Consider the following 16362-nt stretch of genomic DNA (forward strand, 5'->3'; position numbering starts at 1 on the left):
GTTTTTACATATAGGTAGAGTTATGGTGGTGGTTTTTTTATATATAGGTATATGGTGTAGGTATATATTTATTCATCTGTAAGCGATTAATAGTAATCAGTTATCAATAAACCCTTGCAATATAATGGACAAAAAAAATGCAATTTTATTATTATTATTATTTATGTTTTATCCGATGCACACACACTAACAAGTAGATACATTATTTTTTAATATAATGATTATATATGGATCTTGCCAAAACGGAAGTGCGTATGTGTGTAGCATACACATACACACATACAATGTGGTGATCTCATACGTACGAACAAAGGATTGTTATCGTATAAATATTCTCCTTATCTAGGGCTGTCTACTTACCTCATTGTATTGTACTTATACTGGCAATTATACTATACTAGCTGTAATTCGCAGTTTTACTCGAGTAATATGGTAAGTTATTTTGTATTATAGTAGAAATAATGATCCCTTTTTAATACGGAATACGTAAACATTACAACTGAATTAAATAATTGAATCTATAAATTCAATTATTTATACAGTTGTTCATTCAACTCTATTTAATCAGTTTATTATAATGTGTAATAAACTTCACAATCTATAATAAACTGATTTTAACGGTATCTGAAAAAGATCGCCAAACATTCCTGCTACAAATACCATTACTTCGAATTTAATTCCTCCTGGCTATTTATAGCGGCAGAGACAGCAGAGAGAAACAAGCATTCAGAGTTGTATAACGCCTTAAAATATTTTTTTTTAGAACTTACCACGATATAATATTACAAAGTATGTTAAAACATATTGAAAAATGTATGTAATTGAAAACACAAGAGTTGTTTATGAATAGTATAAAAATAAAGACTAAATATATATATATATACATATATATAATATTAGAACGCAATCTCACGTAATTACACACCTAATCACAGTGTAACACATACCTAATCTCGGTGAAATAGTAAATTTGTTATACCTGACAACCCTATTTTACAACCACTTAGGTTAATCCTCTATTCTCCCATCTGGTTGCGTTCAGTTCAGTTATAAAAATGAGTGAGTTCGAATCAGACGTACTGAAAATGAATAATGAAGTGTGTGAAGCAGTGAAAAGTGATGAAGAAAAGCGAGTTAAGACCGACAATTGGGGTTACATGGTCTGTTTTGGAACAATAATTAGTTTTGTAAGTATTATATGAATATAATACTGATAAGACGCAAATGATAACGATATTTTTTATTGTTGACAAGTTGTACCAATTAGCTACAAATAAAATAATATATCTAAATTGCATTGGAAACATTTATAAAATAGAAGATAAAGAGGTTAATTTTATAAAAATAATGATGTTTTTGTAATGTTTACAGTATTTAATAGGGTTATTATTATGCTTTAGTCATTTATTGAACTACCATATTTACTTCTAATAATATAGTATAAGTAAAGCAAAAAACAAACACAAAGTAACCATTGAATGAAAAGTAATTATTATTATAATAATTCTAATAGCAGCATATTTCTCTAAATATAGGATCACATTGAATTATAATAATTATTATATTATTTGCTTGCAATGGATTATTTATTTATTGTATTTACTATTTTAAAATTATAATTAACTGTTATATTTAGAAGCTACAGAAACAGTTGACATAGCCATCGTTTTCTAGTAAGCATTGTTTGCTATCCATCTCGCTTTTATGTACTGATTTTATAGTAATGTTTTCTCTTTCTAGCAGTTAATTTTGAACCAAGCTAAATATAGTTCCCACCTACAAAAATATTCATACTTTGCATCAAATCTGGTAACAGTACATAAAACTGGTTAAAAAATATTGTGTGAAAGGAAAAGTTATAGTACCCACTATCAGCAATACTACTGCTACTATTAACAATATTATTGAATTAAAATATGCTCAAGTTGAGAATATTATAATTATCTTAGTTGTGTACAAAAATTAACTAGAGTGAAATTTCAGATTGCAGGTATTGGCCATGTAAATTCATCTGGACTAATATACAATGATTTTATTATCGCTACACAATCTACCACTCAGTCTTTGACAACAGCACATGGGGTGTTTGCTTTAATGTTGGCTATTGGAGGTATTATATCATAGTTTGTATTCTAGATAAGTATACAAATGTAAGATTATAACGAGATGAAAGATATTCTTCTATATTGTGGATATAGAAGAAATGTGGATATTGCGAATAATAAGGGACTACCTACTATTTTTACTTACACTGCTGCAATTTATTTTTATCTATATATTATTTATTTGTTTTATTTTCAGGTATAATACTAAACGTGATATCAAAAACATTTTCCCTCCAATTTGGGGGCTTCATTGGTGCAGTTATACTATCAGTTGGGTCCTTTACAACAATTTTTATAAAAAACACCAATGAATTATCTATTACTTATGGTGTACTTCAGGGCATTGGATTTGGTATGATTACACCAGTATGCTATTCAACGTTGAATTATTATTACGAGAAGAATAAAAGAACAACAGCATTGAGTATTTGCAAGGGTGTTCAAGGAGTATTCTTAATGTGGTATCCATACATGATAAAAATATTTATGACTTGGTATGGCTTCAGAGGAACTCTTCTGCTGATAAGTGCAATAACATTTCATATATTTCCTGCAATGATCACCATGCGAACTAATGGAAAAAGAAGACAGAATAAAAATTTGAAAGTTACAAGTATTTACCATTTTATACAATACTTTGTTATTTCAAATGGATAGAAGGAAGAAATGCATATAAATTAAATTTACAGATAATGTAGAATGTGGAAAAGGGGTAGATGAAAATGTGGATTTGTTAAATCCTTCTAATAGTAGTACTGACGTTGTATATGAAACTGCTATTACTACTGGACAAAGTAAGGCTAAGAAAGTTAGGTAAGTTCTAGGTGGAATTTAAACAGAACCGTAACTAACCTGTAACCATAAAATTGGCCAACTTTAACATATATTACAGACGGGAATATTTTAATAATGATTTACTAAATTAAAGTGTATTAACTTTACTTTATTTTGCAGTATATATACGAGATTTCTGGAGATGTTTAATTTAAGAGTACTGAAAGATCCAGTGTTTTGTAATATTTGCATCGGACAAAGTTTTTGCAACTTTTCGGATGTTACATTTTTTGTTCTACAGCCGCTGCTATTTTTGCAATATGGTTTTGACAAAGTACGTTTTTCATCATATTTATAATATTTAAAAATGTCACATATACAAATTTAGCCAGAACGTCAACATAAACACCACACATTCTAATTTAGTCAGAACTATAAACTCTGTATATTAATGTGTATTTCTGAGTATTTCTCCGTCCAGGAAGCATTAAGATAAAGAGAATATATCATCATGAACTTACTACCTAGATATTATAAATAACTAGGTGACCCGCATAACTTCATCAGCATCACGTATTGGTTGTAGCGTGATGAATGATATAGCTCATAATCTTCCACGATAATTCCTACAACACTAAAATGTTTTTTCAATTGAAAATAGTTCCTAAATTGGAGTTTTCCCCGTATTAAACAAACTAACTAAGCTTTGCAATATTAGTATAGAAATTAAATATACAATAAAATAAAATAATAGAGCTTTGAGGCTCATTGGACCACTGTTCCAACTTAGACCTTAATGGTCAATTATATTTCATACTCACTTTTTAATCTGTTTGTAACACCAAAATCAAATTAAAATTAATCCTAGATGTAGGCTTACCTCCCGGCACATTAGATCCAAGTATATCCCCAATATATAAAATGTATCAGATAGACTAAACATAACTATAATTTAATTAGATTATTTATAATAATCATTTATATGTTACAGATGCAAGTAGCGACATGTATTTCTATATGTGCAGGCGCTGATGTGGCTGGTCGGTTTGCGCTTGGCTTTATTAGTAGCCAGACCAAGATAAATACGAGAGCCTTATATTACTTCACTGTCCTTATTACTGTCTTCTTCAGAATAGGTAAATTATAATTTATAACAGTATTATTTCCATTTATATAAAATTTAATTTAAGAGAAATTATATCACACATTGCGTTATTGTTTCGTTTTTGCTTAGCGTTTTGGGTTTTTTCTTATTACTCGGCTTCTAAGATTCATAGCATAACCTTTAACAACTAACATTATAAAAAAGATTCATTAGAAGGGATATAGTGTTCCTAACTAATAAAAAATATTTTAGCTTATTCCTATATTCGAATTAGGGTAGGCAAAAACATAATTTGGATTCCTAGGCATATCTTAAAAATACTCTACAAATGTTTTGAAATAAGTCTCGTGACTTTTTTAGAACAGTAACAACATTCCACACCTCTATATAAAATGTTAAAGAAATGAAAGAAAGAAAATACACAAATAAGTTTATATATATCCCTAACATTTTTGGTTGCAAATAACAAATGTATTTACGAGTATTTTCTAATTCTGCCTGAGATTTCGTGAGTTTTCTTTAAAAACACATCTATTCTATGTCTGCATGCTTCGATCAACAACAACAAGGACTAAAACGTCTAAATAACGCCATATATTAAAAAATAATTAATAATTATCAAAATTGTATCGTAATATTTTATATTTTCGACTCTTTGGTGAGTATTTCTGTACGATTTTCTATACTTTGTTTTCACTCATTTTCTGTGAAAATAATATTCTAATTCCTTATATGTAACTTTAATATTCAAATAAATAAATAGACAGTTTTCATTTCGTCTCGATTTTGTTATAATATGTATTACATAGTTGTAAAGTTAAAAATTTTCATATCATGCTTATGTAAAATTTAAACAGTAATATGCACGAAATTCATGTTTTTAATCAAAATCTTTATAAAATAAAAGTTTGATATATCTGAAATAGCACATGTATTTACATGTCTTTAAGATTAATATAGTACTTCTAGTTTGATACAGAGATGTTTTGTATTATTATTAGTAGTTCAAATGATTATACAATATTTTATGTAATCCATAACCTTGATGACAAGTAGCATTTACAGTACCTTTGATAACATCTTACCGAATGCGTTAGTACATTTATGTACAATTGAATTATATGTAAATACTTATTTGTCTATAGATATGCGTATAAAACAAACACTTGAAGTAAATGCTATTAATGCAAACAATGAAATAAAATTGCAGCATCATAACATTTACCTACGAGTATATATTTTTTTACTAATAATAAACTTAACTCAATTTTGACAAGCTACCTATTTCACCTGCTTTTTTGAGATAACCTGAAGCATGAAGATGAACCTAAGGATGTTGTCCACTTTCATGGAGCAATCTATACTTATGGCAATTTTCATTTAGATCCGTTCAGTCGTTTAGTAGTCAAAAAGTGGCAAACAGGCCGTTTTGACTTTATTATATTAATAATGAATTCTAAAGCATAAGGTTATTAATTTTTGAAACTGTTTGAATAATAATATTCAAACAGTTCAAATTCAAAACTGTTATAAAATATATAATACCTACTACGAATTATAGGAACGAAGTTATACAGATAGATATATGTAACGTAGATGAATTTTTCGTATTCTTTCCTAGAAAAATAGTGAATGGATTTTATTGAAATTGAGTTGACATGTAGATCGTATCCTACATTAATAAAGAGAATACTTACTATTCCGGGTACAATTAGTTTCACACAAATGCTGTGCCTGATACTTCTTTTACTACATTCAAATTCATCACATCGGTGTTCTTTACAAATTTATGTTCATATTATTTATGTATATTGTAAAATTCTTATTGTAAAACAAGCAACAACATCTATTGATTTTTAATACCTACGAACCTTTAACACTGATGGTATAACACCAGCGTATAATATCGACCATGGCCTTTATATTGTCAGTCTATCTATAAACGATTGTAACAATTTGGTTGTGTGCCAACAAACTTTCCCAATTTCTTTAAAATCGATATATCCTATTTTCATGTGTACAGTTAAATATATATTATGCTAGGTAACTCTGTAAACGTTGTTTTGCCAATTAAATTAAAATCGCTGTTAAAAACTAGGGGTTGGTAATAGAAGGGTGAAAATTTAGGGTAGTATGTATTTTTTAATGCACCTTATAAAAAAATAAAATAAAATGTTAGGGTTGGACAATCACTTCGAAAAATATTATAGTAGCCGATACTACTTTCTAAATATAAATATAAAAATTCATAAAAATCGGTCCAACCGTTTTGGAGGAGTATGGTAATTAACATTGACACAAGCGAATTTTATATATAAAACAATACTTAACATTAACAGTTATTAGCATTAATAAATAACAAAAGAAACTTGTAATTCCAATCCAGTGATTTTATCTCTTAAAGCAGTACTACATACTTTATTATATATAACAACAATATAATTTACTATAATTGATTATTTTACTACATTTTGATGGCCTCTGTGGTCTAGGGATTTGGCACACTGCCTTACTTTCAATGGGCATGAATTTCATTCCTCGGTACAAACATTTCTATCTATGAGTATGATTGTTAGTGTCGGTCAAGTTATTTTCTATGTATAATATGTATTTAAAACAAATAAATATATATGGATTTGTATCAGTTATCTACAATACTATCTAGTACTTATAACACAATCTCCGCTTAGCTGGAGACTAAACGGCGCTGTGTGAATTATTTTGAGATATTATTATTATATTATTGTTTCAGTAATCCTCCAAGTACACCAATTCATCTGGTTGGCTATTGCAACTGGTATACTGGGAGTGCTACGAGCCGGACTACACGTGGCCAGTCCTTTAGTAATTGCCAATCATGTTTCCCATGAAGACTTCCCGGGAGCTTATGCAATTTTCTTGCTAGCTGTTGGTCTGGTCAACGTAGCAATTGCTCCAATTATTGGTAATTATTTAAAAAGATTTTTGTTTGATTAGAATAGGAAATGAACTACTTAAAACAAACCTGAATAAAAAAGCAGCTTACAAAAAACTGCATTGCGGCTGTCTGAAATGGGTGATACAGACGTACTCTCGCAGACGACTAGGTACAAAATCCAACTCTAGTATTTATCACGACCATTCAGGTCTATTCTGGATCTATATAATTCTGGTAAAAACTTAATTTTGGTTGAACTTCAACCCAATAATAATTTTGTACCTACTCTTGAATACAAGAATGAAATCATGTATGCATTTGGTTGTTACACAAAATAATATGGAGCCGTCAAAATAGTATCATGATTATCAGGTAAACTGATAACTGTATCAACTTATATGACATCGCTATTTGATTTGTTATTAAAACATCATTTGGTTCATCGCATATGAAATCAATATATGTATTTACTTAGGTCTGCGTGGTGAGTTCTTTCTCACCTATCTCAGCCGTCAAACATCTTGCTTTGTAAGATGCTTTTCTGCTGAAGGTTGAGAATTGAGAGAAGCAGTAGTAAAGAGGACTAATAGAGAACTAAAACGCCGAATACCCTGTAAGGGCATCTGGATCCTCCGAGATGACAACGCATGGAGGACAAAAAAGAATACACTTTTTATTTTTTTCTCATAACAATAATTTCTTAAGAAAAAGGTTATTTATAATATCGCGTACACAACTCATTAAAATATTTTTTTATAATCTACCGAGTTTAATAGATCTTTGATCACTTAATCATTGCAGATCTTTAATTATTACTACATACTTTAATAAACTCGTACGTAATGCAGATACTAATAATTAGGACACAGTTTGTATCTAATTTGTCGCGATTTGTTTACCAAACTCTAATAAACTATGTCAACTGTTAACATATTATCTTTTAAAGTATATAGTTAATTTGGTCAATGAGTCAATGATATTTGTTATTTTTAAATAACTATTATAATTACCGCGCTATGTCTGTGATATTAAACCAAGTTTATTTGTGTAATAACGCATATTCTTATACGTCCCAAATATTATATTTCAAATGTTTGAGGTAACAAACAGAGTGTTTTATATAATTTTAGTAAGGGCAGTAAAGAAAAAAGTAGTAGGCAAAGCAGCAGGCAAAAGTGTGGCAAATACTAATAAAAAAATTATCAGTATTTGACACATGTAAGGTTTTATAGTAATTATCTTTTCTAACTCAAATATAAATAAGTAATTCATGATGATCCTGATATAATCTAGTAATCCTAGCCCAAAGTTAAATATTATCTATAGGTAAAGCACGGACATCGTAAAATACATCCAGCCTTCCAGGGGATACCCTGGCACTTTCGTGATCTCCATTCGTAAGGCTTGTCAGAGGTTGTCTCTGTATCCTGTAGATTCACTGCTATATTTCACCAAAATATTATAATTACCTGAGCGAGGTATAAAAACCTAATGGTGTCCTCATACTAAGTCGTATCCAATAGGCAGGAAATGATCTTTAGCCACTCCTAGTGTTCATCGGATTTGCGATTATCTCTGCACTCGCGAAGCTGTAAATTGACCTCTGCGGCGTACACAGGGACAGTTTAAATAAAATTGTACAATGACAAAAAATATATACAATATTTTTAAGACAGTCATATTTAAAAAATACATATTTATAATGTTTAGGTATATTTCAGTACAAATATTGATAACGACGATGACGGCAGATTTCCAAATCCTACCAAAAATAATAAACTTAAACAAATACAGTGATATTTTCGAGAATTATCGATATTAACATCATCTATGGTATGGACAGAATGAACTACGAGTGGATATTTACACTCCTCTCTCAGTACTTGATTGATTTATCTGATCAATAAAAATAATTGATGAATAAAGATGAGAGGTCATTTTCCGTTCTGAAATTTAAATAAATTGATGTAACTTTAATGTAAATATGATGTTTGATAGATGGAAATTTGTCTTATTTTCAAGTTCAAAAGAATGTTCCTCTATCTGTCTATTTGTTACCTTTTCGCGACTCAACGGATTATATTAAAATTTATCATAGACTGTATAACGACAGCTATCTTATCTTGAAAACCACAAACGAAGTCTCGGGTAAGAACTGGTATATTATACGTTGTTTCGGATATTGGTAAACTAGCTAGCTATATCGCACGGCAGTGCACGCTCAATTTAATTCGAGTAAATTATATTCTATCCAACCTCGTAGTCATATTCTTATTGTAGTAGGATATAGCTATTTATTTATTAAAACATGAGGAATATAAAGATTAATTAATTGATTATTGTTGATTTTCCTGCCAGTTCTTCTCAATTAAATCCATAAACTGTACTGGTGGACGGTAGGGAAAAATATTACTACAAAAAACCTAAAATTTCCTACATGATCAAATGGTTTTTGATTTGATGTGATACACTATCTAATATATATAGTAGTCTATCCATATAGTAATATATATATGTATATATTGTCTCTTACTTAAGTATAAACAGTGTTATATTTCACCACACGACGGGAACCCGTAAACGTTTCCTGTGATAAATTATACGATCGCAGTGGAGACAAATTGAACCGTTTTTATTAGATGTAACTCAACTGAATCTATATATGTAATTTGAACTATCTATTCAATTGGATTGAATTTTACTCGACTATTTTACAAAGTCTACATATAGTTCTGGTATAACTATTTCAGTTGCTAAGCTAAAAGCAAGCGCTTTGTAACTTGGATTTTGATTGAAAAGTGAGATGTAAAGGACGAGATAGTATTATGGAATAATAAATGAGGGAAGTAGTTCCTTAAAATTTAGACTAATATATATTTTTGTAATATATTATTACATCCCACATATGTAATAAATTCTGCGTTTTGTTTATAAAATATAGAACAACGGGCAACAATTTTTCTTAACATTATTTATTACCCATATTTCTTTATATTGTGTTGATTGGTAAAAAATGCCGCAAGGTGTTAAGTCCACCAACAACTACGAAGACGGATACCTTTGTCCTCCGGAATAGCAATGTATGAAACTAAAAATAGCAGTGATATTAAAACGTGATGCCTGTGGTGCTGTTCGTGTATATAGAAGTATAGTTACCAATTACCAGCAGTGGTGTTTTCTACTCCAGCCACACAAAAAAGTCTGTAATTATTATATCATATAATGTAATTATCTCGAGGTTACAGGATATAGGGATTTAGAAATAAATCTTCTAACAAATATTATTATAAGTTGGTTCCAACAGCTGAAACCGCATGGAATTTATTATCCCGTGGGAATTTCAGAAAATCCTCTTTCAGTGAATATTTTTATTTCCATTGAAAATATATTCGCCAAAATTTACTTTCATAATTCTTTTTTAATCATAAGAGATTCTGTCATAGTAGGTAATATTCTATTAACCTATGTTAAGATTATAGTGAATTGTTTTTGTAAAATAATAAAACTAAAGTAATGTTGTCTGTGTGTTGTTTTAGGTATTATAAAGGACGAATACCAGAATTTCGTACCAGCTTTCTACGCCTTAATATTATGCTGTCTTCCATGTCTCATATTGTGGGCCGTCGAATACATAGTAAGACACAAGAAGTGACTGATATACATAGATCTAAAGAAACTCAGTAATTCCTAAGCGAATTAATTTTGAAATTAATGTAGTTTGATTTAATACAATATTTGATAAATAAAATTAAGTTTACGTTATCTAAATCATATGTATTATCTACTACTTTAAATCTATTGGATTCTTATTATAATACGAATTTAAAGTTAATAGAATTATGATAAACCAGTATTAAATTGATAGTTCTCGTATTAATTATATTTATACAAAATTGTACATAAAGAATATAATAATATATTTTTTACCTATATTACTGCTATAATCATAGTTAATTAAATGCTTTTTTACTAAATGTTCTTATTTTATTCTACACTTATTTTCTTTGTACATATAATTTTAATATTAAGAGTAAATCTATTTACATACAGATCTATTTCCCTGATAGTTTACTCAAGTGCTGTTACTACAAATGACACTAAAAATCTCCTAATCCTGAATATTATTATGTTTTAGAATTATTAAAAATAAATAATATACAATTATCTCACGATATTAAATAAGAGCTCAGTTTGTGTCACAAATTAAATAATTAGTCTAATATTTCTTTGGGTATAATAAAGTGAAGAGTCAATTGAAGAATCCAAATCGGCTGCTAATTAACGGAAACAATATCTTAACGTACAAAAAGTCATCGAATTGAACATTGAACATAGGTATCTAATGTTTCTAAATCAGCTGATAAACTTAATGATACCTAGTAACCATTTTCATACGGCCGGTAATAATTTATTTACCTAACCCTCGTAAAGCACAGGAGTACAGGAATACTTGGGATGAAATATAGGGTTCGCTTTTTCAGAGTTAGCGGGATATTACGCGAGCGCGCTGAAGGGCTGTCATTACAAGCTCACGGTGAAATGTGAACGTGGCAATATAGACGTATTATATATCGATAAAAAAGCCACTATATTATACGTTAAGGACTTCACTATTCCAACAATTACTAAAAACGAGTCGATGGTTTTGCGTTATTGTCACACAATACAACACACAAAAAATATAATCAATAGGAACCCTTTTCTGGATAGGGTTTCTATTTTTTATTATTCTATTCAGTAGGATTTCAATTTGGCTTTTTTAAAAAAGAACAATAATAGCTTGTTGAGAGACAATGGCTCCAGCATCAGCGTCATGTGTATGAAACAAAACAAGTATGAAAAAACAATACATGGATCAGTGGTTCACAAACCCTGAGCTAGTGTATTAAAATCTTTGTACTGCCAATTTATATTTCTGAATGACTTTCCGTTGGTGAAACCGCCCCAAAGACATTGGTGACGGCGATAATGCTATTTAGCGTTACTCAGCGAAATCTTGTCATGCCAAGACTGACGACCTGCCTACTCCATCGGTGATAAGAATAGTAAAGGCATGTTCATAATATTATTATTCTATTATATGTATTAAAAAAAAGAGGCTGAGTAGGAAAAACCTTGTGAACAGAAACTCTTTTGCAAATACTTTTTGTATTTTCAACAATATATCGCTACACAAGAGCAAACGTATAACCTGGATGTATATACCATATATGTATGTAGTAGGTATAAAATTTAAAAACTAGCGAATTGATATTAAAACTACTACTCAGAAACTTTAATTGCAATTAAAACATGAACTATTTACAAACATTATCCCGTTATGTTTTTTTTTACATTGTTAAAGTGACAAGTATTCAGGTAAATTTAGGTAATAACAAATTTACAACAGCAGTGGCAATAGCTGCATTAAATCCTGTTTAATCGGAATACGCGGGGTAACTATGGCATACATTAATTTGTTACGCAAATAATGATTTGCTGATTTGATGTATTATAGGAGCTATAACAACAACTTATCTTTAATAATCTTCATTCAAATAAATAAAACAAAAAAATTAAACAATTTTCAATAGTCACAGTCACTCTTCTTTATACTACCACACATTCAAAATACTGTTTCAGCACAAGAACAATAGCCAGAAAGTTATCCGTTTTCGTCCAGTCCTATTTTGAATAAACGTACAACTTTATATTTTAGAGTCAAAATTATGCGTGAATACAAACTACAAAATTAATGGAATTCAAAATATTAAAAATACAGATGATGAACTAACAAAATAAGTCGTAGTGATTAGAACAGAGCAGTTCCTTCGAGTAGCACCCGTGCACGAGTATAAGGAACGAGTGAATCATCGTTGCGCTTATATTGCACTTTGTTCATACTTTTATCAATAATAGATACATATTTTGGTATCGAAAATGTGCTCAATAACCGTTATATAAAATCGATAAGCTAAACCGGAAGGCGTTCCCTTCCCTAGGATGTTTCTTGAATGTAACTTTCACGTACATCAATCTTAGCTGCGCGCTTTTATTACATTAGTTCCGTAATGTCCATCACGTTATAAAGCGGCAGTGTGTTCCCCATAGTAAGTAGCTAGCGTAGGCATTTCATCTTTTCTATCTTATCTTTAACTACGTTTTTCTGTTTAAACTTGTTATTTAAATGCAAAAATTGTACTTGTGGTAGCGTCAGTAAGTATTTATTTGCATGCTGTTTAAAAACTGTAATGTTTACTTAAGATAATTTCTATTATTATTGTTTAGAAAAGAAAAGTATAATATAAATTACCTAATTTATGATTTGTATGGCTGATTACGGTATAGTAAAGGTATGGGCTAAAATAAAATGGATATAAGGTTACGACAATGAAGGCAGATAAGTTAAACCACCAAAGAGGGTCACGTGGAGCCCCAATTAATAAGGTATATCATCTGTAAAGAATAGGTAGTTCTCATTAGTCTCAATCTCGTCAGATTCAGTAAGACAAGGAGTTAGTTTATTTTTCAAATTATACAAGAAAGATTATAATTATTACCAATATTCCTAAATAGTTTTCAGAAGAAAATTAATTCTGTCCCTGCTTGCTGCTGTAATGCCCTATTCAATATCCAGCTATTTATTTTTAATCCCAAATTCCTTTAGAAGAATTTGCTGAGTCATTTGACCGGCTGCGTTGGTACGACCTGTAGATAATATGACAGCCAGTTATCGAGAATGAGGATGGCAAACTGCTTGATCTACAGGATAAGGCGAAAAGGGCATATATATCCTTTACTGTTACAGTATATATAATATATTATAGAATGGTGGTTACCATTATATAGTATAAAACAAAGTCGCTGTCGCTGTCTATCCCTATGTATGCTTAAATCTTTAAAACTACGCAACGGATATTGAATCGATTTTTTTAATAGATATAGTGATTCAAGAAGAAGGTTTATATGTATAATACATGTACACCCGGGCCAAGCCGGGGCGAGTAGCTAGTTTTATATATCTTATATATTCGCGAGGAATAATATGTTTACCTTTACATAGTATGAAATAAAGCTGCCGTTGTTTGTTCGCTTATATCTTTTAATGCTGTTTTCTATATAGAGTGATTCTAGAGGAAGGTTTATATGTATAATACATGTGGGTTAGAGTATAGAAAAAGCCGAGAAATTATAAGGTTTGTAATACATCCATGCGAAGCCTGGACGGGTCGCTAGTAAAAGATAAATATAAAGTCAAACATCTCGGAAATAACTAACAACGTACATACAAACCTACAAAATTCACACACACTCTATATAATATGAGTGTACATTTCATTGCAAACTACGAGGCTTTCAAGCGATTCTGTCATGTATATCATTAGACACATAGCAGTAGACAACTCGCATAATGGGACCCCATTAAAAATGTCTGCGGTGCCCGGCAGTGAAGCTTTTACTCGAGTTGCGTCTTTTTTCTGACTTCATTAGTCGTACTCAGTTTATTTTGCTGTCTGTCACTCACTTTGTTTTAGACGAAGGTCAATTTAGTTAAATGTTCCTTTATATTTATATTATTTTTCTTAATGATAATGTTTTTGGAACATCGTGGCCTAGCGGTTTACTGTCTCTACTTGGTCATAAGTTCGAATTACGCAGGTATCTAAAGTATATTTTTTTTCTTTCTCTCCGATGCTGCATACAACAATATCAGAATGGCAGGACATGGAGGCTAGGAATAAGAGGTATCACTTCAGCGTAATATACCCATATTACGCTGAAGTGATACCTTTTATTCCTAAAGTATAAAGTCTTGCAATAACGATGTTAAAATGTCTCTAAAACCTCACTGGAAATAGCAGTCGTGGAAAATTTACAGTAGTAACATTATTATCAAATTTATATAATAAGTACAGTTGTATGTACAATTATCTAGATGTTCGTAGTATATTTATCGGATAACTATCACAATGATTATCACATTCGAATATATTTGACTATAAATCCATCCCACAATAATGTATATTCCAGATAAAAGAATCCTATGACAATTTGTGTGATAAATTCATTCAAATCCGTTCAATCGTTTATGCGTGCAACGAATACCTCACACATCTATCTACTATCCCATTTATATTAGCGAGGGCAGATATTCCGTATCACATTTCAATATTACTGCAATAATCCCAAAATAGCTTAACTTATACCTACTGGAATTCTCATCTAGATAAACGGGATTATTTAACATATTGCTCTGAGTGGAATCGGTTAAGGAGGTCGAAGTAAAATTTATTCATGAGTTCTCACAGCTTGGTGGATGGGTGAAAGAGTCAACGACACATCATTCTAAATTTCACAATTGTATTTTATTTTAGAAACAACTTCTGTTGCTGAATATATTTATTAATACAATACATATATCAGTACCTTAAAGTCCATATATGTATAAGAAACTAACTAAAGAACATATTTCGTGAAGTAAAAGGTGTCCTGAACAGCGTCATTCAGTCATTGCAAACAGCAAACTAAGCAGATATTGTAGTAAATATCTGATACTTAAAATATACTTTTCCTTGTATCGTGCGAGAATTGAACTAACGATCCTTGGAAATAAAGTGGTGTAAACCGTTATACCACCGAAGCCATCATTATTACATAAAATTGTTACTAGAATATTAAGTTAATTATGTAAAACATATATATACGTCAATTAAACCTTTCGCAGTTGCTTATAAAAAAATATGAAAATATTTTTGTACTATATTATATGCTATATAAGGCTACACAGTTAAATAAAGCGAAAAATAATATTTAGGCATATCTGCTGCAAATATCTCAAATACAGATATACCTAAGCTATATGTAAAGTTCGTTCAGGTTTTACGATAGTACCTGGGCCCTGATCTAGCCCGGGCAGGCTGTATCGACCGCCCTCGCTGCTACGGACTCTACAGTGAATACGTTGTAACAATTCTGTATAGGTTAAAAATGGGTGTTGGAATGTTTAGTACGTATTCTACAGCAACTATACGAATGACATTTCAGATTGTTGCAAAAACGATTCCTAATTTCTTGGTAAATTTATTTCTAAATTTTTGATAAAACTGTCGATTGTTTTTACAGTGATGTTTGTATATATGAATCTGTCGAATATATATACGAATCATGTTTGAATATCAGTATATATGAATGTATTGTGAGTCAGTAGCATACTATGTAGCATAAATACAATATTACATATACAGGTACTTAAATATAAGTTATTGTAATTAAGCTATATTTTAATTTTAGTATACCTAATATTATGCAGCATAATATACAGTAAAAATAACGATTAGTTTTGGATTGAAAAACTCTTTCTTATTCGTAATCTATGAGGTATTCACGCCATTCTGTATCGCCACTAATACATTAATCTAAAAAACATTTGACCAGTGAGTCCGCCAATTATTTAATATGAAGATAAAATCGTGTAAACAAAA

The 16362-nt window shown here is 30.1% G+C and overlaps 2 protein-coding genes across 5 annotated transcripts in view; one reads left to right on the forward strand and one right to left on the reverse strand.

The window, feature by feature from the left end:
- Nucleotides 1-16362, reverse strand: part of LOC131846023 (solute carrier family 12 member 6) — a 334208-nt gene that overhangs the window by 210328 nt on the left and 107518 nt on the right. The window lies entirely within an intron of this gene.
- LOC131846025 (monocarboxylate transporter 7-like) lies at nucleotides 1020-10799 on the forward strand. 2 transcript variants are annotated; one of them, XM_059195233.1, is made up of 8 exons: nucleotides 1020-1187; nucleotides 1984-2110; nucleotides 2302-2718; nucleotides 2795-2918; nucleotides 3060-3213; nucleotides 3871-4015; nucleotides 6737-6928; nucleotides 10438-10799. In XM_059195233.1, the coding sequence occupies exons 1-8, from the start codon at nucleotides 1056-1058 to the stop codon at nucleotides 10551-10553; spliced, it is 1407 nt and encodes a 468-aa protein (XP_059051216.1). In that variant the 5' UTR covers nucleotides 1020-1055; the 3' UTR covers nucleotides 10554-10799. The 2 variants fall into 2 exon arrangements, with proteins under 2 accessions (XP_059051216.1, XP_059051217.1); XM_059195234.1 differs by having other exon boundaries at nucleotides 1104-1187; nucleotides 1991-2110.

This window comes from Achroia grisella, unplaced genomic scaffold (genome assembly GCF_030625045.1).
Source record: "Achroia grisella isolate CSIRO2021 unplaced genomic scaffold, CSIRO_AGI_Agris_v1 utg487, whole genome shotgun sequence".
NCBI lineage: Eukaryota > Metazoa > Arthropoda > Insecta > Lepidoptera > Pyralidae > Achroia > Achroia grisella.

Excerpts from the sequence above, each read along its gene's own strand:
- LOC131846025 (XM_059195233.1), top strand. The coding sequence starts at position 1,056 with ATGAGTGAGTTCGAATCAGACGTACTGAAAATGAATAATGAAGTGTGT. Across the intron at positions 2,111-2,301 it reads TTTAATGTTGGCTATTGGAG|GTATAATACTAAACGTGATA; the intron begins GTATTATATCAT and ends TTTTATTTTCAG. Across the intron at positions 4,016-6,736 it reads TACTGTCTTCTTCAGAATAG|TAATCCTCCAAGTACACCAA; the intron begins GTAAATTATAAT and ends TTATTGTTTCAG.